The sequence below is a fragment of the Microcebus murinus genome, chromosome 5, assembly GCF_040939455.1.
Source record: "Microcebus murinus isolate Inina chromosome 5, M.murinus_Inina_mat1.0, whole genome shotgun sequence".
NCBI classification, from domain to species: Eukaryota; Metazoa; Chordata; class Mammalia; order Primates; family Cheirogaleidae; genus Microcebus; species Microcebus murinus.
This window is the reverse complement of record NC_134108.1, coordinates 91052426-91076480: the sequence shown is the minus strand read 5'-3', so window position 1 is coordinate 91076480 and position 24055 is coordinate 91052426. Positions and strand designations below refer to the sequence as shown.

At 36.2% G+C, this 24055-nt stretch overlaps 1 protein-coding gene across 1 annotated transcript in view; it reads left to right on the top strand.

Annotated features, from left to right (window-relative positions):
* The first annotated feature begins 497 nt into the window (after positions 1–497).
* The window catches only part of HCRTR2 (hypocretin receptor 2), a 94191-nt gene continuing 70633 nt past the window's right edge, over positions 498–24055 (top strand). Inside the window, exon 1 of the mRNA XM_076002744.1 lies at positions 498–918. Coding sequence (XP_075858859.1) covers positions 693–918 — 226 coding nt within the window. The 5' untranslated portion in view covers positions 498–692. The remainder of the gene's footprint in view (positions 919–24055) is intronic.

Genomic DNA, 24055 nt, shown 5'->3' with positions numbered 1-24055 from the left:
AAATGTTAGAATATTTGCCTGAAATGACTTTTGTATTGTCCTGCTTGGGGAACACAGTGGCTCCTCCTTACATTTTTATATTTGCATTACAAAGACAAATGCATCACGTCCTGTATTAACCCTGTGTTGACCTTTTCTTTTTTTTTTTTTTTTTTTTTGGCCATGCCCACAGACTTACATGTCTGGGTATGGTTTATAGAAACTGCACGTTGAAAATAGAGGGGGAAAAATAAGTAGAAAAAGAGATTGAACCCACAAAAAACAGGTTAAATTAATTTTCATTACTTTTTTTTTTTTTTCCTTCAGTTTCAGCTCTCCCTCAGCGAGGGAGGAGGCTGTGGGCTGCGGACTCAGTGCTGGAATGAGGAGTAATTGAGCTTGAGCTAAGCCTGAGGTAGCTCTCTCCTCCGGTGTCATTGCTGCAGCCTCCAGTGCCCGGTCGCTAGTTTCTCAGCCGCCAGTTCTCTCCTCCGTGCAGAATCTCCTGCAAAGACAGCTAAGCCGCCGCAGAAGTTGCCGGGCGTTCCACTCCTCCGGAGGCATTGGCTCAGTAACTTTTCACGTCATTTTCTGCCGTGGAGCCCCTTGCCGCCTCTCCGCGCAGCGTTTCCCACCCGCGAGCCACACCAGTGCTCATGGGGCAGGCGAAGAGGAGCTTGCAGCACTGAGCGGAACCGGACTGGAGCCCAGGGATGTCCGGCACCAAACTGGAGGACTCCCCCCCTTGTCGCCACAACTGGTCATCTGCTTCGGAGCTCAATGAAACTCAAGAGCCCTTTTTAAACCCCACCGACTATGACGACGAGGAATTCCTGCGGTACCTGTGGAGGGAATACCTGCACCCGAAAGAATATGAGTGGGTCCTGATCGCAGGGTACATCATCGTGTTCGTCGTGGCTCTCATTGGGAATGTCCTGGGTGAGTCTCCTCCGGGGCAGCCCTCCCAGGGGCTGTCACTTCCCCCCCTGCCCCAGGCTGCGAAGGCTCTCCAAAAACCCCTCCCTCCCCTTGGGATGCAAACAAAGAGGTCCCTGCTGTCTCGGGTGGGGTTTTCTAATACAATGAATATAAAAAAAGTTTTCTGATTTTATGAACCAGGACGGAGCCCTGGCATGGTTATTTCTTTTTTCTGCATGGAGAAGGGGGAAACCAGGTTTCTTTTTTTTCTTTTTTCTTTTTTTTTTTGAGCACCTAGGTTTACAAGCGCAAGAAAAGAGGCAGCCACCGGGATCACCAGGTGGATTTCACTGAGTGTGGGGGAATCAGTCATCCTTTTGTGCAACGCGGCTGGGTGTTTCAGGGGGTCTGGGGAGAGGCAGAGCTGGCAGAATGCAAATGCTGCGCCCCTAAAGGAGCAAGCTCTGTGAGGCTGCTGAAGTCACAAAGCGTCGGTGAGCCAGGTGGCATGCCCTTTGGCCAGGAGGTTTAGGCTCCCGTCAAGAGGTTGTACTGAAGGGGCAGGGAGTGGAGACAGAGGCAAAGCAGGGAAGTGCACTCCCTCACTGACGCTGAGTTAAACAGGAACCATGCCAGGAGCAGGAAGAAGGAGGGGCATCTGAGAAAAGTACCACAGAGATCTCAATCATCCATCCATCCATCCATTCATTCATTCATTCATTCATCCATTCAGCTAGATTTTTTTTTTTTCAAAGCGTGCGGGTTTCCAAGCTTTGGAAATATTTGTATCAACTGTTTTTTTTTTTTTTTCTTTTTCAAAAATGAGATTAAGTTTAATGCTAGGCTCTATTCCTCCCTGTCTGGATCTGTATGTAAACACAGGTTTCCCCACCCCTCCCCCTTCCCCCCAATTTCTGGGGGTTGAGGAGGGGGTGAGGTGGCTCTATGGTGACTGTGACGGTGGAGTATTATTAGAGCAAGAGGGGAACCTACATCAAGAAAAAGGAGCTTTGGAAGGCACAGGACAACTTAAAATGAATTGTGAATGGAAGAAGAGTGAACCTTGATGAATGGAGAGTGGGAAGCTGGGAGGCTGGGAGGCTTTTCACATGCAGAGGGCAGTGTGGAGGAAGTCTCTGTTGAAAGCGACAGGAGGAGCTGTGGGAGGCTAGGAAAAGATGTTGTTCTTGATTTTCAGTGAGAAAAAGGGAAGAAGGTGAGGGAGGTGAGGTGAGCCTGGGAGGGTTGGAAGTCAAAAGCAAAGAAAGAATCTGTAGCTACGGTGGAAAACCATAAAGAACTAACCCGGTTTTTACCTTGTCTCCTAAGTGTGTTGGTCTGGGCAGGGAGTAGTCAAAGTAGTCTCTCACCAATTCAGCAGACTGAATAGCTGATAGCATGTGAATGAGAGGAATTCTCCAGAGAGTTAGTAGAATATTAGTTGATGAGACAAGAAACCTCTGAGAACTTTAGTTTACTGTTTCTGTAGTATTTTTAGGCTATTTTCCTTTCGTTGGTTTTTCTTAAAAGTAAAAATAAAAGGAGTCTTCTTGGGTTGCTGAAAAAGTAGATGAAAGTGGAAATATACAAGATGAGGGCTCTTGTTATAAGGCTTAATCTGTTGATAATGATGCCTTTTTTGCTTGTTTCTTCTTGTCATCCCTCCTTAGGGTCACAGCTATTAAGACATATGGCTACTGGCATAGCAATATTTTGCTGCATTATGCCAACACTTACTGAAACATGAATAATCAAACTTAAGCATATATTGAGTACCTACTGTGTGCCATACCCTTTCACATACATTCTCTCACTTAAACATTAAAATAAGCCACATTCTAAAGAAGAAGAAACAGGGTCTGGAGAAATGAAATGACTTAATAAGGGACATGATTGAAATTCAATTCCATTTCTTCTGACCTCAGATCCAGAATTTTCCATTGTTATTCCACTCTAGAGCTAGAAAGCATATAGAGAATGAATTCTCTGATCCTGATTGTCTGCAAGCCTGTTAGATGCATTCTTGTTATCCTCTGCATCCATGCCCACTGCCAATAAATTACCATGAGGGGTTAATGGCCCTGCCATTCTATCCACCAAAAACTTGTCTTGAGAAAAATGTGATTGCTTTGAAGTAAAAAATGACACTTCTTTTTTGTAGTAATAGCTATAAACCATAACTATTTGCCTTCCCTAATTTTATTTCAGGCATAATCTTTGTGATAAAATGTGCTATTTTTTACGGTTATTTCATTTTTTTGCCTCTGCACAGACCTTGTAATACATAGTCTTTATATCCTAATTGCATAGTTTAGTAATACATGCTTGCTAACCTGGGGAGTTTTAGTTTCAAGAATGAAACACCTCTGTGGCAAGCCTACTTGTTTCATGTCAAGGAAGATAGCACTGTCCACAGTCCCAAGTGCTGAAATGGTCTATTAAATTCAGCTTAAAAAAGAAAGAGTTACTCAAAGCACTCTGCTCTCAAGAAACTGACAGCTATTTTCCTTAGAACTGAACAACACTGAAATCCTTTCTGACTGAACTGAAACCCATTCTTTATTGACATACTCCCTGAAAGTTGATGAGGTTTAGGTTTGACATTTAAACAAATGAGCAGTGTCATTACTCACAGACAACTTCCTGCTCTTTGATGTCACTGTCAAATTGGCAAAATGAATTAGATGGAGAATTGCTTTTTTGCCCCTCAGGTATAAGTAATTTCCACACAGAAAGTGGCAGAATGAGAAGTCACATTATTTATGCAACATAAAGAGGCAGCATTAGGGATGAAGGTGAAATACCACAGTGTAGACAACAGATGTAAGCACTGACCCTTCAGGTCCTTTCACCACTTTTGCTTTCATGTAACTGACCAGTTGGAAAATTTCAACCTTGTTGGTCTTACAAATATAATGCCTTCAGTTAGTAGTCATTTCTCCCACAGTGTTCTTTTATGAAGTGGTGTATCAGAATATGCTGTAAGTAGAATGACAAGGTCTTGGTCATCCCACCTCTTTCTCTTCTCCCCACAGCTCCTCTATATCTTTATGCCTCCTCTCTGCCTTCCAGAGATGGAAAACAGTTTTCTGGGGAAAAATTGTAAATGGAATTGCTTGAGTATTTATATTCTCATTAAAAGCCATATGCATGTCTAATTGTGGAATTTTAAGTCCTAGGAAGGAATATGGGGTAAGGTTCTTTTTGGAAGAAGTGTTTCTCCAGTATCTTTAAAATGAAGCCACAGATAACCTATTCCTGAATATATCTTGTACTGTAGCCAAGTAGATGTATCCACTTATTCAACCAATAAATACTGAGCAACATTTTTTAAAATTAATTTTTGTGTGGGGAGGAACTCTTGGGGAAACACAAAGGAATACAATTGATTTAAATTTTACCCCTGATTCTATGAGTAGAAATTGAGGGAGAAATGAGTCAGTTCAAACATTAAATACTTATGGAAAATGGTCAATTTTCTGCCTGTCTTACTTCTGCATTCAAATATATCATAAGTTTCACTGGTATGCTTCTATTATCCCTGTTGGTATCTCCATATGGAAAATGGGAAGAGCATCCAATATATGTAGACCTCAGTCTGGCTATGCTTCTTTCTTCTTGTATGCCCATTAGTTTCTTAACTCTCCAAGTCTGATTTTTCTAATTGTAAATTAAAGTTGATAATGCCTGCCTTATAGAAATCGTATCAGGACATAATGTGCAGATATTCACTATCGAGATATATAGAGGAACAAACACATGTTTTCTTCTTTTCTTGACACATAGTAGTCACTACATAATGCCAACTTTTATCCCTTCATTTCCACTACCAAAATCTCTCTATCAGGTGGGTTGTAGGCATCTCTGCCTCCCTGGCCAGTCTGTGTCCCTGTAGCTCTTTATGGCCTCTGCCCTAGACTTTTTCTCAATTGTGTATTTTTCTAATAAGTGTGAATAAAATGGAGTTGGAACATGTTACTCTTTTTTTCCACACTAATTCCACCCATCCATCTTCTTTATACAGACTACTTAACTTTGCATTCCTGCCTCTCCATGAAAGTTATTCCTAACTGTGGGAATAATTTTCTCTCTCTCTTTTTTCAGCTTAAATTTGAGTATAGTGTGTCCCATTTATTAAAGTTTTTGAGTTGTTAATTGTTGTTAGTTGGTTGGTCTATCACTACTAATGTTTTTAATAACACACACACACACACACACATACACACACATACACACACACACTGGTTATATGCTGATTTAATTCAGTTAAAGCACATTGTCCATTAAAGAATTTATCCAATAACAGTTAATGGGTTATTAGGTGGGTGGGGTGGGTGAAATATCTGTAATAAGGTTACTCCCTACAGCATTAGTCTTACATGTAAGTGGCAGAGTTGCAAGTTCCTGCTACTCAGAAGCCTAGGGGATATTCCTTTTCTGCTTTTCCTAATGCCCAATTCACTTCCATGGATGTTTGTAAACCCGTCCTTTGCTACACAGGAAGCAAAAAGAGGTTAGAGATAATCCATTATGCATTTCTGCCAAGACTCAATAAAAATCATGAATAGTGATAATAAAAGGTAATATAAGCCATTAAGTTTTAAAACCTGTTATGTATTTTAGCTGTAGAATGCAAAAAAATGCTTATTGGGATGAGAATTAAACTGGTGCTTCTGCATTTTTTCTAAAATCAAAACCATTTAGTCTTATTTGGTAAAATACATCATATCTTTGACTTTAACAAAATCCCAATGATAACTTTTTAAATAAATGGCTGTCTCATAGATAACAGCAACATTTATCATGGACAGACAATGAGAGTATCATGTGCTACTGATAATTTAAATGTAATGAAGTCTTCCTGTATTTGAAAATATATAAAAAGAAATTGAAATAATGCTAAAAAATACTAATTCTCAAAAGAGGCCAAATCTAAAACTCAAATACAAGTGCAATGCTCCACTTTTTAAAAATTTTATTTAAATTTTTTTATTTTGATTATTATGAATAATAATAGTTGTACATATTTATGGCATACATGTGATATTTTGATACAGGCATACAATGTATAATGATCAAATCAGGGTAATGAAGTATCAAGCATTATCATTTCTTTGTCTTAGAAACATTCCAATTCCACTCTTTTTGTTATTCAAAAATATACAATAAATTATTGTTAACTATATTCAATCTATTGTGCTACTGAATACTAGATCTCATTCATTCTATCTACTGTATTTTTGTACCCATTAACCATCTCCTCTTTATTCCCCTTAAAACTTTTCTTGATTTTACTAGAGCTTACATACTAAATTGTATCATATATATTTATATAAAATTTCATTATTTTGTATTTTAGATTATATGTCAACATTTTCATGTACAGCAGCTATGTTAGCATTCCAGAGTCTTTTAATTCTCACTTAACTCCTAGAATTTCAAAAACACCCACTGCTGATGTTATTTCACTAGAAAAAAAATTCCTTCCAATCTTTTGTTGTGTAGCATTCTGACATATCCCATACCCTTAGGGATACTGATTTCATTAAGTAATGGCTCATTGGTATGGTCTAGCCAAAGACATATGATTGACGAAGCAGAGGGCATTTGTCTACCAGTTCCTCTGCTCATTGCAAAAAGAGAAAAAAAGAAGCAGAAGAACATATATTGAATACTACATGTCAGGCTCCACGTATATGTATTTAATTGATGCCTCACAACAAACTTACAGTGAGGAGATTCGTTTTACAAATAAGAAAAATAAAATTCAAAGAGCAATTTTAACTTATTGTAAAGTTTACTCATGTAGTAAGAAGCAGCCTTAGGTTTCAAATATGGATTTATCAGTTTCCACAGTCCATGCCTGTTCTGTTACTTCATCCTGCCTCTTTCGCTAGCTTCTAACCCTGAGTGGGGAAGCACAGGAGGAGGGATGAAGTGATGCTTCGATGTGCCCTCTAGACGATTTACAGAGTTGTTCTGGCATGTTGCCATGCTATTTCTCTGATAGACTACACTTCTTCAGCTCTGAGGATGAGCTCATTTAATAAGTTAATCAAGGTCAGGCTAGGGTTACTTTACAAGAGAAAATTTCAAGGTAAAGCGGTGCTGCCAAAAATGCTTTTACCTGTTCAGCATGGTGACTCACTAGAAAAATATGTTAGGTAATTGTGGCCAAGGATTATGTTGTTATTGAAAGTGCTATCTTTAGACAAAATTTAAGGCTGAGGGTCTAAACACTGAAGACCTCACATAATTTAGAAGTATTTTTTTCTTTCTGTCATGCTTTTATCTAAAAAAATAATAATTAATGTTTACTTAAATAAATACTAAATTTCTATCAACTTGACTGAATAGGTCAATCTTTACATCACGTGATAGGATTCCTAGAGCAGAATGATGTTACATATGGACAAAGAGGCATAACCTATCACATCTGACATGAAATGACCTTTAGACACTGACTATCAGACACTATGAGATGCTCTTGGATGAAATATATGACATATATAGCTAGTTTTTTGAATAGCTAACTCTGAGAATATAATTTGTTCATTTTACCTTTGTTCTCAATGAGAAGTGATCTTTTAACCAAGTAAATTAGTTGGATAAATATTTAAAATAACATTAAATTCCTTGCCAGTTTCTTCATACACAAACAAACAAGCAAAAAAAAAAAACCAAAAAACTCAACAAATCACTCAAAATAAATGACTATCTACTTTATTTTTTAAATCTATTTAGGGATTATTATGATTGGGTCATTACCAATTATTTGTTTCTTATATTTAACACATGAAAGCAATGTTTAATGTTTATGTAGTATTTTACTCTTTAGAAGATATTGTTACATATTCTGACTCATTTATTTTGCACAACAACCTCATGAGCTAGATATTTTTTAATGAAAATCTCAAGTACTTGAAGTGATTTCAAATCACTTTGGAAGAAAAACGTGGGCACACAAAAATACCAAGTGGTTGTTTGTCAGTGTGGGGAAAGCCTACCAATTTCTTAAATTTCAAGAGGCCAAGATAAGGGATATAATTACCTTTGTCCAGACTTCAGCTATGCTGTCTTTGACAGCTGATTTTGACAATATTCTGAGGACAGACTCATATTAACACAATTTACAAATGTCAAAAATAAAATCAAATAACAAGTCCAATGTTTTAATTTGCAGTCAGAGGTCACTCTTAGAAGTCCTAGAATATCCAAAGTTCTTTTAATTTTCACAGACTTTTTCTGTAGACAGATCTTCATGTAGATGTTATTGGTCTGAATATTTGTGTATGCCATAGTAGCAAGTATGAACCCTGAATTCTCATTGGCTTAGCACCACAAAAGTTTATTTCTTGCTCATTTAAAATCTAATGTGGGTTGGAGAATCTGTTTCATCCATTGACTCACAGTTTAGGAATCCTCGTTTTATGCACCAACTCAACACATGGTCTCTGTGGTAACCAGTTTCCAACATGGCGTCCTATGACCTTTCACTTCCTGGCATTCACACTGCTGTGTTGTCTTTTTCTACATCATGCCAGAATTGGTCTGTGTGACCAACAGCATACAGCAGAAGTGAATCTATGTCACTTTGAAGATAACATTGTAAAAGATAATAGTTTCTGGCTTGAGTGCCCAATTCCTCTCTTGCTCTTGGATCACTTCTTGTTGTGAGCAGCCCACTTGGTGAGAAGTTAAAATCTCCAGCCAACAGTGATAGAGGGAATATGATCTGTTAACAACTTCACATGTGCTCTTCGGAAGTAAATCCGTCAGCCCAGATTGAGTCTTGAGATGACAGCAATAGCACCTTTACCCGAACCTAGCTTGACTGTAATTCAATGACAGATACTAAGACAGGACTATCCAGCTAAGCTTCTCACAAACGTCTGACCCTTCAGAAGCTGTGACATAATTAGTTTTCGTTGTCTTAATCTGTTAAGTTTTGGGATAAGTTGTTATGCAGCCTCCAAAATTATCGTGGTAGGAGAAGAGTAAACTAGAAAAAGTATACTGGCTCTCAACTACATTTGCAACACATGTCAGTCATGCTCATAATCATTTGGCCAAAACCAATTATACTGTATCAACCTAACTGCAAAGGAGGCTGGGAGATAATATGGTCTCTGTCACAGAAATTGTACAATAGTTAAAAATATTTTTAATTTGCATACACTCAGAATAAGGGCATTTAGAGGAATTAAGTACTTACTGGCATACTACTAGGATAAACTGATAGATATATCATTAAATATTAGATTTCTGACAATAGAAATAATTGATGATATTAAGAAACTTGGCACCAATTAGTATGCAAGGATTGAGGGTACAAATGTAATTGAATCCAAGGAATCTACACTCTGAGATTGACAGACACAGAAACATATGCTTTCATTATAATGTGGCAAGCGCTATGATAGATGGGAGCACCGAATATAGTGGAAACATATGAAAAGAACATTTAGCTTCATTTGGGGGATTAGAGAGAGATTCAGGGGAACAGGGCACCTAAACTGAGTTTTAATAGATGTATTCAAGTTACCCAGGTGAAGAAAATTGGGTAAGGATGTTCTGAGCAGAGGAAACAACACGAGCAAAACCAAGGAGGCGTGAAATAGAATGAACTATGAAGAGAATGCTAAGCGATTGGGCAACTCCAGCGCAAAGTGCAGACAAGGAGAGTCTGGAGATGAGGCTGGAGCAGTAGATAAGAGTTGAGCCATAAAAGGCCTCGTGTACCCTTCTTCCGATCTAGGCTTTGACACTGTACTTTAAGAGGGAGTCATTAAAGGATTTTAAAGAGAGTGCCTTCATTGGTTTGCATTTTCCATGAGAGCATTCTGGAGATAACGTAGAGGATAAATCCGAAGGGAGAAGGACGAGTGAAGGTTTTCACTTTGGGGTTTGCATCCTGTTTAGATTCATCTAATCGAGCCTGCATTAATCAAAAAAAAAAAATTAAAAACCTGACAACTAAGAACATAATCCAAATTTTCCACATAATTACTCCAGTAGGCTCTCTACATGCTGCATAAGAAACAAAGAAAGAAAAAGAGAAACTGAGAAAATGAAGAAAAAAGAAACAAAGAAGGAAGAAAGGGAAAGGAAGAATACATATAGGAACAACTGTTGCCAAATTTGTTCTGCTGAATATTTCAATTTGAGAAGACATTTCTCTTTAAAATTTTTGTTATTATGTCTTTCCTGGAAGATATGCTTATGACGCTTGCATGTCATAGCTCAATTAATATTTTTCAATATTCTATTCAGTTTTTCTCTAAAATCATTCTTGTAATAACTTACTATTGAGGTTTCAATGGGTCACTACCCTCCTACTCATCCCTCATTTTTGGCCTTTAGACTGTGTTTTGAATCACATTGAAATCCAAAAAATGAAAAATCTGAGATCTAATATTTTCCAACTATATCCACATCTTTGCTCAGTTATCTACAATTTTCTGAATATTCTCACTTAACAATTGATTTTAAATGACATTTATTCCATTCAAAAAATCAATGAAGATGTTACATTGTCCCTGAGTTAGCCCTTAGGGAATTTCAGTGGACATTTCTGTACAGGTTGGCATGGTAACCCACTTCAAAATTTCTAAAACGGTGGATAGTTTAAAAGCTTTTATTTGCCATTCCTACTTCACAATGGAAATACAACAATGATTAAAAATTGTAATATCCTTTCTAGCTTCTCAGTGAGCTTTTATGCCTACTCAGTGACTCCAAAATGAATTTATAAGACACATGGTTAGTAACCATGTGAGGCTTTAATTTTATCACTACATTGCTAGAAATAGGGTCAGAAAGCCACAGGCTCTAATAATTTAATTCATCAATTCAGAATGAATTTGATGAGTCATCCACTTTGATTGAGAACCATATTGTTCATAAATACCATTTTGAAGGCAGTTTGTCTTTCTTAAAATGTGAATGAAGGTTGTGCTAATCTTTCTGGGACAGGCGTAGGGTGGTATGATGAAGTGCTTAAGAAACCATTTTGTTATTGTGTGAAACTGAGTCAACTTTTCCTTATTAAAAAAAAAGGGTAATCACTTAATCTTTCCAATTAAAACACTTTATACAAAAGTTCCTCAATTTTTAAAGGCTGAAAACAAATACATTAACAAATCTTACCAGCTGGTGCAGAAAAATAACTCCTTAATTATTGGGACATTTATGTGCTTTGACCACAGGAATGCCTAGAAACACTTTGTTCTTTGAAATCATCAGAGATGGTCATGGTGACTCAGAGATTCCTGAAAGTCAGTAAGATTACTCTAGTTCATAAGTCTATGTTTTTTTTGTTTTGTTTGGTTTCGGGCACAATGAACTTTACATCTGGTCACTGACAAGCAGCCAAATCATCTCAGAGGAAAAGGGGGAAATAAAAATTTAAGAAGTTAAAAACACATAAATAAAAACATGTGGACACCTCATACACATACACACAAACACATTTGATATGAATAATATGATTAATATACCCTAATTTTTTCAAGCAGTATTAAAAAGCTATCTTTCGAACATTCACAGAAGTTTTCTTAGAATGCCAAGTTCGAATCACTATTCCCTAATATACTGCAATAACATCCCATTTTGCTTTTGTCAGATGACTTATTACTATTTGACATGTCATTGCTAATTTGTTTGTTCACTTTTCTGTTGTTTCCCTTAAGTAAAATATAAGTGGCATGAAAGTGGTTCCTGTCTTTTTCTTGTTTGCAGATATATCCTCAGTGCCTATAACAGTACCAGGAATATAGCATGTTTTAACTGCCATTAGAGTGTTATAATTCCATCAGGAGGAATATATTAGATATAAATACATGCATTTTTTAAATTAGGCATTAAAGGCTTTACATTTCTTCTATATAAATATTTAGAATAAAACCTCAACAATTTGAATTACATTTGTAATCATTTTGGTCAATATCTTAAGTAACACACCCGTTAAGTATTTTATAATTATTCAAGCAAGATTGTGGGTGACCATTTGGAAAATTTCTGCCCAGCACTGTGATCTCCTTAACATTACTAAGCATAAAATCTTTTTGTTTCAGAATAATTCTTAGTTGTTTTTATAAACGTCTAAGGAAACACATGACTGTGTCCCAAATGAGTTAACAGAACTGTGACTGAATGTTACCACAACTCTGTGCTTTCCTCAATAAAAAAAAAAAAAAAAAGCCAAACATATGCCCACCTAAGCTCAGGATGTTTCAGACATGTCCATAGAGGCTCGACTTTAGAAATTTTCTGTCATTATCCTCCATTGCTTGGCACTTATGCCAATTCTGAGACTCTGGACTATGCAGACAGTTGGAAAAAATCACACTTTTAGGCAGAGCACAATACCAATGTCTATAATAGCTGGATACATACTTTATTTAATAGGGAATAAAAGAAACAATAAATACTTCCAATCCTAGCCCTCAATTTCATAAAATATCCATCAAATTATAAATTAAAAAGGCAAAACAAAGTGCAATCTTGCCCACAGAAGGGAGATCTTGCTAATTCTAGCAGATCCCGTTCAAACAATTGAACCAAGTTTATCAATATGTCTCATTATCGTGAATCAGTAAATGACAATAGAATTTACAGCATAGGCTTTTTGGGATTGTTATATTGCCCTAATTATGTAACTCTTCAACAAAAGTGCTTGTCAAACACTGTCTTAGTTAATTCTACAATAACTAGTGATGGGGCTATTATAATATTAATATTTGCTCCTTTGCCAGGTAGTGAAATTTAGTATTAGAGACCTGCTATTGTGTTATTTGTCCGAATAGCTTTACATATTATCACTTGGCCTTCCTGTTCCTGAACAGTGAATAAAAGCAGTGTTCTCTTCTCCATTTCCACTCATCCCTTGTTAGTATATCTATGTTAGTCTGCATAGAAAATTGAAAAATATGATCTGTGAAATTTAAGGGTAACAAAAAGTCTCATACACATTTTCTGGTAAACTCAACTGAAAGAGACTTGAGTTCCATGACTAATCACCATTGCCTCAGTGATCTATAATCCATTGTATCTCCCTGGTCACAGGTACTAGAGTGGAAGAGGAAGGAAGACTAAAAGAGTAAGAGTTATGCCAGCCATAGATTTTATTTCTTGATGAATAGGAGTCCATAAGACTGCTCCGAGTGCTGAGTTACCACCAGTAACAATGGAATTCTCTACAGATTTATGGTTTGAAGTCATACAAACATGTCTTTGTCATCCAAAAGAAGGTAAAAGCAATATATAGCTGCAGAAGGCTCAGTCCAACTATAGCAGTGAAAAGTGAACAGAAAAACAAAGCATCCTGAACCAGCACGCTGATTTTCTAGGGTTTATCTAATTTGGAGCCATTTCCTTTTCTTATTTCATTCAGCAAATATTTATTGAACACCCACAACATGTAATGTGTTCTATTACATTCTGTGGAGGAAATGCAGAAGTGAAAGAGACATGGTCCTCACCTACAAGGAATTTCTAATCTTGTGGGGGAGATTAATATGTGCACAATAGACTATCGTATCAGGATTATTGAAGAGGCGTATGCTAAGTTTTAGGGCAAAGAAACATAAGAGTTGAATCTGACTTGGGATATGAAGTCCTCCTTCATTAAGGAGGTAGTATTTTAGGTATTATTAACATGTGAGTATAATTTTGAAAGGTTCCAAGGAATAAAAGGAAATTCTGCCTAAGTTGGTGAAGTAGTAATAGTAAATTTATGATAGCGTGAAGATATATAAATAATTAAACATAAATCATGCCTTTGGAGAATTCCAGTAAAACACAGCCTTTCTAGAACTCATATGGATAATTTCAATTAATGGAGACTCAATCTTCTCTGATGCATTACATTGTTTCCATAGCTTTCTTTAATTTGTGAGTATCTGACCCCCAAGTAGAATGAGAAGGAGAATTCACTGCATCATGGAATCAGTGGGGGAAAATATTGTTCTATGTTTTAAAATTTATGATTTTCTATAGGATGACTGTCTTTCAGGATTAATATGAATGTCACTTCATTTTACTATGTGTCCCTTGAACCATTAAATAAAATCTACACACATATTGCAATACGTATTGAATGTAGTTAATCAATTATGTCATGGAAAGAATTGAAAGGTTGCTATAAAAACTGTTTCATTGCACAAAAGCATTGTGAAAGACTGACTGATTTAGACCTAGTGGTTCTGATTTATTAAATCATAAATGTCAAAAGTTTTTGGTCACAAAATAGATTCTAGGATTCCATGAAAATCTAAAAATATAAAAAATCATCAATAATAGTGAAGATATGAAAATATTAGAAGAATAAGGGTTTAGAAAAAGAATAAAAACTCTCCTCCAAGGACTTTTTGCTGCACTAATATTTTAGAAATGCATTTTTCCACAGAAATATCCTTAATCTTCTGTATGGAAACAAGAAGAAAACATAAGACTTTACAAGCTCCATTTAGTCTACCTAGACAGATGGTTACTTACCCCTTTCTTCAATATTTTAGTGTTTGCATATATTCTACATCCAAAGTGTAGGTGCTACCAAAATATTGTGCAAAATTTATAAGACTTGAGATATATTTGGCTAGAGTGGGTTAGGGAGGAGACATTTTCACTTTAAACTACAATAATTCAGATTTGGAATATGTAAGTCTAAAATTTTTCTGTGTATTGCTAATGTGTTTTATATATACATTTATATGTGTATATATATGCCAAACGATATACCTTTTTATTACACAACTTTACCAAAAAGGACATTCCAGAAGTCTGGGATGATGAATGCGTGTGTGTGTGTGTGTAATTTTGTGTATTTTGAGGAAACATCAGTGTCATTAGTAGCAGATAATTTCGATCTCATTGATATTCAGTTTCAGCTATTCAAACTTAAAGCTCTCATTTTCATTTCAACTAAAAGAGTTAGGATCTATCTTGGCTTTTACTAAAAAAGCCATTATCTTCAACACTGGGAATACATGTTAATACTTTCCTGCACCTGCATATCAAGTTATTATTTTATGTTTACTTAGAAGATTGATAAGTAAGATAAGCATTGATTGATAAAACTTATTAAACTCATTCTTCACTAAATCTAATTGCCTTCCTCTTTTGCAGCAGCCTCTAAAAATCATATGTTAATCTATATGACCTGACTATAACACAGGAACTGGATATATGTTATAGTTTTGTGCCCTTTTTTCTGTTTGATATTATAATTAAACATTTAAAGTTTGATCTTCAGCTCTAAGCATAAGCGACCAGGATTGGTGTTCAGTCTTCAGAAATGAAGAAAACCTACTGAAGTCTTTTGACTGTAAGGTCACAAGGACTGATTCCTTTGGAACCACTCTCTTTTTACATTTATTTATTTATTTATTTATTTATTTATTTATTTATTTATTTATTTTTGAGACATGGTCCCATTTTGTTGTTGCTTAGATTAGAGAGCAATGGTGTCATCATAGCTCACTGCAATCTCAAACTCTTGGGCTCAAGCGATCCTCCTGCCTCAGCCTCCTGAGTAGCTGGAACTACAGGCGTGCACCACCACTCCTGGCTAATTTTTCTATTTTTTTGTAGAGATGGGGTCTGGCTCTTCCTCAGGCTGGTCTCCAACACCTGTCCTCAAGCAATCCTCCTGCCCCAAAGTACTAGGATTACAGGTGTGAGCCACCATTACCACCCTGAGAGAAAATGTCAGCACCTTTCAGCTCATACCCTGATGTTCTGCTGAGATCTAATCTAGGAGGTGTGCTACTATTACATGTGCACAAACTAAATCTGAATAGTGAGAGAACATTCATTCATTCATTAAACAAATATTTAGCATCTATTAATTGTCAGGTACTGTCTTTGACACTAGAAGGAGCAAAAATAAAAAAGATATCCATTGACCTTAATGAGTTTACAGTCTCACGGGAAGGACAGAAATGCAATAAATTACTGTTAAAAGCAATGTGATATCTACTGTTAAAGAGATATAAACAGAATACTGAGATCGAGGACCACATAAAATTAGTTTATGGGATAAGAAGGAAATATTAACACAGGAGGTTGCAGCATCAAGGAAGTGAATGGCAGGGAGGGAAAAGAAAAAGCAAAAAGTGTTTTGCTGCGGTCCGCAATCCATGGTGGTTTGTGGACCACCATTACTGGTCCGCAGGGTCCCGTGGGGCATGTTAGGAACAATGATGCAGAGCTCCTCCAGATGCCCTCACCCCATACCCCCCATCCATGGAAAAATTGTCTTCCAGGAAACTTGGGTTGGAGGGAACGCACAGCAGGAGGTGAGTGGCTGGCAGTGGGCAAGTGAAACTTCATCTGTAGGTACAGCTGCTCCCCTGAGCTCTGCCTCTCATGGCCCTCACCCCCGTGGGAAAACTGTCTTCCAAGAAATCTGTCACTGATCCCAAGAAGGTTGAAGACGGCTGCTCTAGAGTCAGGGCACAAAGTAGCTAAACTTTTGCTACCTCCAGGTTTTAGTATCCTGAAATATAAGGATACTAATATCTCCCCCTCCCCACCTTACTCCAAAGGACAAACTTTGAGAGTTATTCATCTTTCTGGCAAACCAGAATTTATGGAGGAATTCCCAAGGCATCCAACCCCCCACCTCCTGCATATCTCTGAGACTGGGGTCAAAGTATCTTCTCCAAACTACTCATCAAATACACTACTTTGGTTTTCTGTTATTCTTTTCTTTTTAGTTGATTTTTAAAATAGGTCACGAATGACCTATTTCGGTTAGCTTTACGAATTTTATCAACTTAGGAATACAGTATTACAGTGTGAATTCCATTAATGGAAACGTTAATACCATTTGCTTCTCTGACCTTTGCATGTTCTTTCCTCCTCTGCTCCTCCCTGATGACTGGCTCTCAGCTTGCTACCACGTCAGCAATGGGACAAAAATGGGAGACAAATCTCAAATAGGTTGTCTGTCCCTGTAACACCGGGGAAAGTGTTTTTTTTTTTTTTTCCTAACAGATTTAAAAATAGTGCCCTAGAAAAGTTTTGTTTCATTTGTCTGAATTCCCTTGCTTTGCCATTGTCATAGATAGTGGAGTTAGAAAATAACACCAAACATTGTCTCTCTTACATTTGTATTATGAACTTAACGTTATTGAGAAAGAAAAGTAGAATCTTAAAAATCTTAGAATGGGAGTTTCTAAGTAGCTTAAAGTCTTGAGTTTTATTTTCAATACCTTTAGGATGTATATGATATTATTAGAAACATTGGTTATTTGCAAGTTCATCAATTTAAAATTCTAATAGAAGAAAATATTCCGCGTTGCTAAGTAACTAAGTATGTGATATCCCTTTAAAAGATAATAATACTTTATTTTGAATGACAATAGTAAAAGAAGAAGAGTTCATTTTTAAATATGTATTTTTATATGATAACCCATTTGGTTTTAAAAATAGCAGGTATGTTATCTAGAGACCTTGATTATTTAATGGACTTTTTTAAATGATTCAATATATAATTAAATATAGATATTCACTTTCAAATTTTGAATAAGAAAATACATCTGAAATGCTAACTAATATTTAATTATAGGTGTTATTTCTACTTCACTATCAATACTGTGGGATTCAAAATATTAATATTGGAGTTTAATTTTCTAATAAACATGATAAAGTCATAAAAAATTTGGGATTTAATTTGGGAAGTTCAGTTCTGTGTTCTGTTCAGCTTCATAATATTTAGTTTATACAAGTTTGGTATTTAATTAAATGCTTTGTGACTCAGTAGTATGGATATATGATTTTGGGGACACTAAAACAATGAGACATTAATGACAATTCTTTATCATCGATTCCGTTGCTTTTGTAATAAAAGAGATTTTGGCCTCTTGGATTTCCATAAAACAAAAAATATGGCTTTTAATGAAAATATAATCATATGAAAAGATAAAATTAGATTAAACAACAAATATGAAGGGATTCATCTAAATATTAATAAACCTAATAACACAGAAAACCCATTGACTCCTCTAGATATTGTGTCTTCCAGTAAAATTATCAACAAAACTACTGTGAAAATGCTAATTAATCATTAACTTTCTGAATTAAAGGGCAGAAAAAGAAAAGAATGAATGGAGAGAAAACACAGTGATAATATAGAAAAGAAAGTGAAAAATCAATAGGATATTGACATTTTTTAAAGACAGAAACTTCACAATATGAAACAACTAAGGGAGGGAAGCATCCAAAGATAGTAAAATGAAAGAAGAAAAAGCACATGAAAATGACTTGAGGATTGACTTAAATTTTTAAAATGTATTTAGGAAAAGGTATCATGAAAAAAGTGATGCATCAAATTGTTCTAGGTAGCCACTGAAGATAAAATTAGAAATGGCTTCAATTAAAATCAGAGAGAGAGAGAGAATAACTGAAACAAGCATAGCAACAGTCCAGAAGATGAAAAGGAGCATAACCCTGGATAGCTCAACAATGTCAAGAATTTAAGCTTTCACTAAAGCATAGGGATCTGTAGCTGATCCTTATTGCTTTTGTCTTCCCAACAAACACATTGCCCTTTCTTCACATTCCCTCTTGTAACAGCACTACCTCTTCCTTTAGGAAACTGTTTTGTTGCCCTTCCATGTGGACAAGGTGGAAGGGGATGGTTGATCACAGTACCCCAGCTGCTGGGAGCAGAGGCAGAAATTCTTAATCACCTCCCATCCCCCAAATCACAGGGCATGGCAAAAGGATGATAATTCGATACAAAAGGAAATAATCAGAGTTTTTCTCTTGGGTTTTATGTATCATCACTATGGGAGATAAATGAGCTTTTCCCTCCCCTAAGGTGTTGCTACTTGGGATGATGAGACCCAGAGATGACCAAGATCATTCCCTTTGCCACACTAAAAAAACAGGTGTCATCTATAAAAGGAGCATATAGTAGGACCAGCTTCCAGAGATACAAAGACTTGGGAGGAACCAGAATGCTATTGTTTGAAACTCTAGATGTGGTCAGACCAAGGCTTTCACCACACCTTCCCGGATACATGAGCTTTATTTTGTTTACCTTCATTAGATTTCAATGACTGTACTTCAAAGTGCTAATTAAAACAGGAACCAACCTGTATCATTCAAGTAGTGAGAAGGAAGAAGGAGAAAAAAGATAAGGTTAAAAGGAAAAATAAATAAATAAATAAAGGAAAATAAGCAGTTCTGACTACCTTTCTTCCCTGAGAGAGCTTACATTCCTGAGATTATTCTTCTCTAAATTTATGTAGAGATGAGGATGATACATACATTTGTAGAATAGGTGGCCTTCCCATGAAGCTGTAACTGAATGAGTAAAGAAATATGTTGCTCCCTTAACTTCAAATTTAGCTTTAAGCCTAAGAAAATTGACTGTAACACTAACACTAAACCTGATCCTACCTATACCCCTAACTGCACTCTACCAGTAGATCCTACCTCTAAATCTAACCCCTAACCTAACCACTTCCAAACTAACTCTAATTCTGATTTTAATCCTATGTGAAACTAACTCTGACTCTAAAATCAACCATGACACTAAACCCAGCCCTACCTCTAAACCTAAGCCTAAAACTAACCCCAAACCTAATTCTAGCCCTATCTCTCACCTTAACATTAACCCCAAACCTACCTTTAACACTAGCCCTAACTTTAACCATTTAACTGAATCCTAAACTCAAACCTAACTCTAATTCTAATTCTAACACAAATTCCGACCTACCCTTACCCTAAATTTTATTTCAAATAATGCCATTTTGATTTCTCATTCTAACCCTGGCTCTAAATATAGACTCTGATATAATTCAAAGTCAAAAAGTCTCCACAGATTTGTCTTGAATCCCAGCCCTTACACTAACCCCAATTCTAACTATGATTCTAACCCAAATATTATCACCAACCTTATGTTTAACACTATCACCCTAAGCTCAAACTAACCTCAAACCGAACTCTAATTCTAAATATGACCCCATTCCCAGTCTCTAACCCTAACCCTAAAACTAAACATAAACTTTACCCTTACCCTAGCCTAACACTAACTAAAATCTTAACTGTAATTCTAATTATAAACCAAACTCTATGACTAACCCTAAACCTACCTCTAACCCTAACAAAAAAACAATCCTATCTATAACTCCACCCTAAACCCCAAACTAAATCTAACCTTAAGCATAACTCAAAACTTACCTCAAAACCTACCTTAACAAAACTCTTAATACTACCTATAACCTTAATCCCAATCCTATCAGTAACCCTAACGCTAAAAGTAACCCTAACCTGTCTCTACTCCAGCACTAACACCACCCAAAATCCTATACTTAATGTTAACCCTAAGTCTCAAATTCCAAACCTTTCTAACGGTATCTCCAACCCTAAGCCTAACATTAGCCACAGACATATTTTTCACCATATATCTAACTCAAATCCCAGTCTTGAATCTTACCCTAACCCTAATATTAACCCCTATACTATTTCTAAATCTAACCTTAAAGCTAACCTTAAACCTACTTCTAATCCTCACCCTAATCAAAATCCTAACTCTAAACCCAACCCTAACCTCCAAACTACCAATAATCCTATCCCTAAATCCAAACCTACACCATGACTTGGGCATATTAGTATCCATTCATGTTCTGAGTGCCATTGCTTTGCTTCACTCTCTTCCAACTTTCCTTACTGACTTTGGGTAATGAATCAGGAAATAGTGCTGGTAATCAGGGTCTTAGAATTGGTGTATTGCATTATCCAGGGTTTGTCTTGCTGCAAGTGACAAAACAGCACACTAGTTTAACAAACAAATAAATGTCAGGGGATAGGACAAGGAGGAGAATTATTGATTCAAGGAACTGAGAAATCCAGGATTTCACAGATACCTTGATTCAATGGTCCTTATACTGCAATCAGGATCTGGTCTGTCTCTCACTCCAGATTCTTCTATCCTGTTGGCTTCATTTTCAGGTTTCCTGTGGCAAGATAACTGCCAACAACCTCAGGCATTTAACATACTAGAATCAACTCCAATGGAAAAGAGTCTTTCTGATTTTTCTGGTTGCTTAAGTCTAAATTCTAAGATTAGTTTAGATTCAACCTGTTTGGCTTTGCTCAGGTCAGGTTGCTATACTTTAGTAACAGTGGCTCAATTGAAATGATGGTCTGAATTGGCCAGCTCTGAATCCCATGCCCACTTCTGGAGATAGGAGCAGAGGGGCTCAAGGCCACTGGTGTACTTCTATGAAGAGTGGGAGGCTTCCAGGGGGAGGGGAAGTTAGGTCAAATTAAGAAAAATTAGGTTAGGTTACTATTAAAAGGGAATGAGGGCCAGGAGTGATGGCTCACGCCTGTAATCCTAGCACTCTGGGATGCCGAGGCGGGTGGATTGCTCAAAATCAGGAGTTCCAGACCAGCCTGAGCAAGAGTGAGACCCTGTCTCTACTATAAATAGAAAGAAATTAATTGGCTAACTATATATATATATATATATATATATATATATATATATATAATTAGCCAGGTATGGTGGCGCATGCCTGTAGTCCTAGCTACTCGGGAGGCTGAGGCAGAAGGATTGCTTGAGCCCAGGAATTTGAGGTTGCTGTGAGCTAAGCTGACGCCACAGCACTCTAGTCCGGGCAACAGAAGTGAGACTCTGTCTCAAAAAAAAATAAAATAAAAATAAAAAAAAGAGAATTAGAAATGGATGCTATAAAGGCTAAAAAGCACAAATGACCTCTACAAATCCTGAGGAAGAATTTTTCTTGGCTGTCATCTAGCCCAAACTTTCTAGTTTTATGAATAAGAATTTTGTAGCTTTGACTATTATTTTTAATGTAGCAGGTCAAATAATTGGGGTTCATTCATATTTTGTCCTTGAAAATTTGAAGACTACTTAACTACAGATGTTTACAAAGGGAAGGATTGAATACTTACAGGAATGTGAACAGTGGCCTTCTGTCTCAGGCGATGTAGGTGCTTGCTGGAAAACAACTGACTCATGACTTTGTTTTCTTTCTAATTCATTAATATGAATTCTTTCAATCTGTAAAATTATCTCCTTTCTTCACCTAATCTATCCACCCAGAGTATACATATTCAAATTCATATATTGGGCTGATTTTTCTAGTGATGAATTCTCTATATCAGAAAAAAAGCAATGGGAAGGTGAATACAAAATGCAATTATGCCTTTAGGAATAACAGTGTTCTACATTTCTTATGTGCACTTCAAAATAATTACATTTGTTTTATTTTGGAGAAAAATTAACAAGAGTTGTAATTTGGAGGTAATTTAAAGCTAGGGAAAAAACCCTTCACTATAATTGATGATTTGAGAAAAATGTTATATTAAAATTCCAGTTTTCACTGTTGTTTGCATGAATGAAATGAAAGATTCATAAGGGAAGGATTTAATCAGTCAAAAATCTAAATTCATCACAAGATCATTCACTGAGTACTATCGATGTGCTCAGTAGCTGAATGAATACATTAAAGAAATCCACATCTTGTGCTATGAATGTGAATGAGCAAAGCACAGTGATTAAGGGTTGGTCTTTGGTGCTGGGCAGACCTGGCTCTGACACTTACTGACCAAGTGAACATTATCATCAATCAGATTGTGCCACCTGAAATGTCCATCCCATTGCAGCAATCGAGATGAACTACATATATTAAGATCCTTCTTAAAAAAATTATAGCTAAATTTAGATGTTCTTTTATTTTATATTTATTCTTTAAATGTCTTTTTTTCCCCCTAATACTATATTTTTGTACTTGTTTCCTTTCTTGTAGGCTTTCAAAAAATACTTTTTAGTGATTTGGAAGATGGGATTCACAAGTATAATTCTACTAATGGTTGCCTCTAAGTCTATCATTTGCTTCAAAAAGCAAATCTACTTTCTTTTTCTGCCTGCTTATAATTTTTCATCATTGCATATACCTCTTAGTAATTTCCTTGGTCATCTTCTTTAAATTAAAAACTATAGAGTAATTTCTGTTTTTGTTTCCCATTCATGACATTTATTATAATTTTGACTCTTCCTATCTGTAATTATAGGACCAATATATTTCATACAATATTATTATATATTCCATAAATCTTATTTTGTGTAATAGCTCTGTCATGACCTAATCATCTCCAAAGGGCTCACTTCCAAATACCATCACATTGGGGATTAGGATTCAACATATGAAATTTGCTGTGGAGTAAATATTCAGACTATAGCAATGCCTAACTTCAGGAGCTGGCCTGTAGAACTACTTTTTCTACATATGGCCCTGTCAAAAGCATAGCAGAGATAAAATCCTATGAGGACAACAATGCTCCCATCCCACTTGAGTCTCAGAAGCTTAAATTTTATCTATTTAATATTTGATCCCATATCAAAGTTATTTTAAATATATTTCCATTACTTTAAAAACTGTGGCAAAGGACATGAAGAAACTTTTCAAAAGAAGACAGAACAATGACTAGCAAACATAATAAAAAATGCTCAACATCTCTAATCATTAGAGAAATGAAAATCAAAACCACAATCATATATCACCTAACCCCAGTGAGATTGGCCTTTATCAAAAAATCCCAAAGCAACAAATGCTGGCAAGGATATGGAGATATAGGAACACTCTTACACTGTTTGTGGGACTGCAAATTAGTGCAACCTCTGTGGAAAAGAATTTGGAGATACCTCAAAGAGCTAAAAATAGAAATCCAGCAATAGCATTAGTAGGCATCTACCCAAAGTAACAAAAGTCATTCTATAATAAAGACATCTGCACTCTAATGTTTATGGCAGCACAATTCACTATTGCAAAGATGTGGAAACAACCCTAGTACCCATCAATCCATGAGTGGATTAATAAAATATGGTATATGTATATAATGGAATACTACTCAATTATAGAAAACGACAATGATCTAACACCTCTTATATTTTCCTGGAGAGAGCTTGAGCCCATCCTCCAAAGTGAGGTATCACAACAATGGAAGAAATAGGCACCACATGTACTGGCCATCAAATTGACACTGATTTGTCAACACTAAGGTGCTCACACAGTAATAATATTCTTTGGGAACTGGGGGGTTGGGGGTGGGTAAACTCACAACTAATGGACATGCTGAGCATTGTAGTGGAGGGAAGGGCACGCTTCAAATCGTG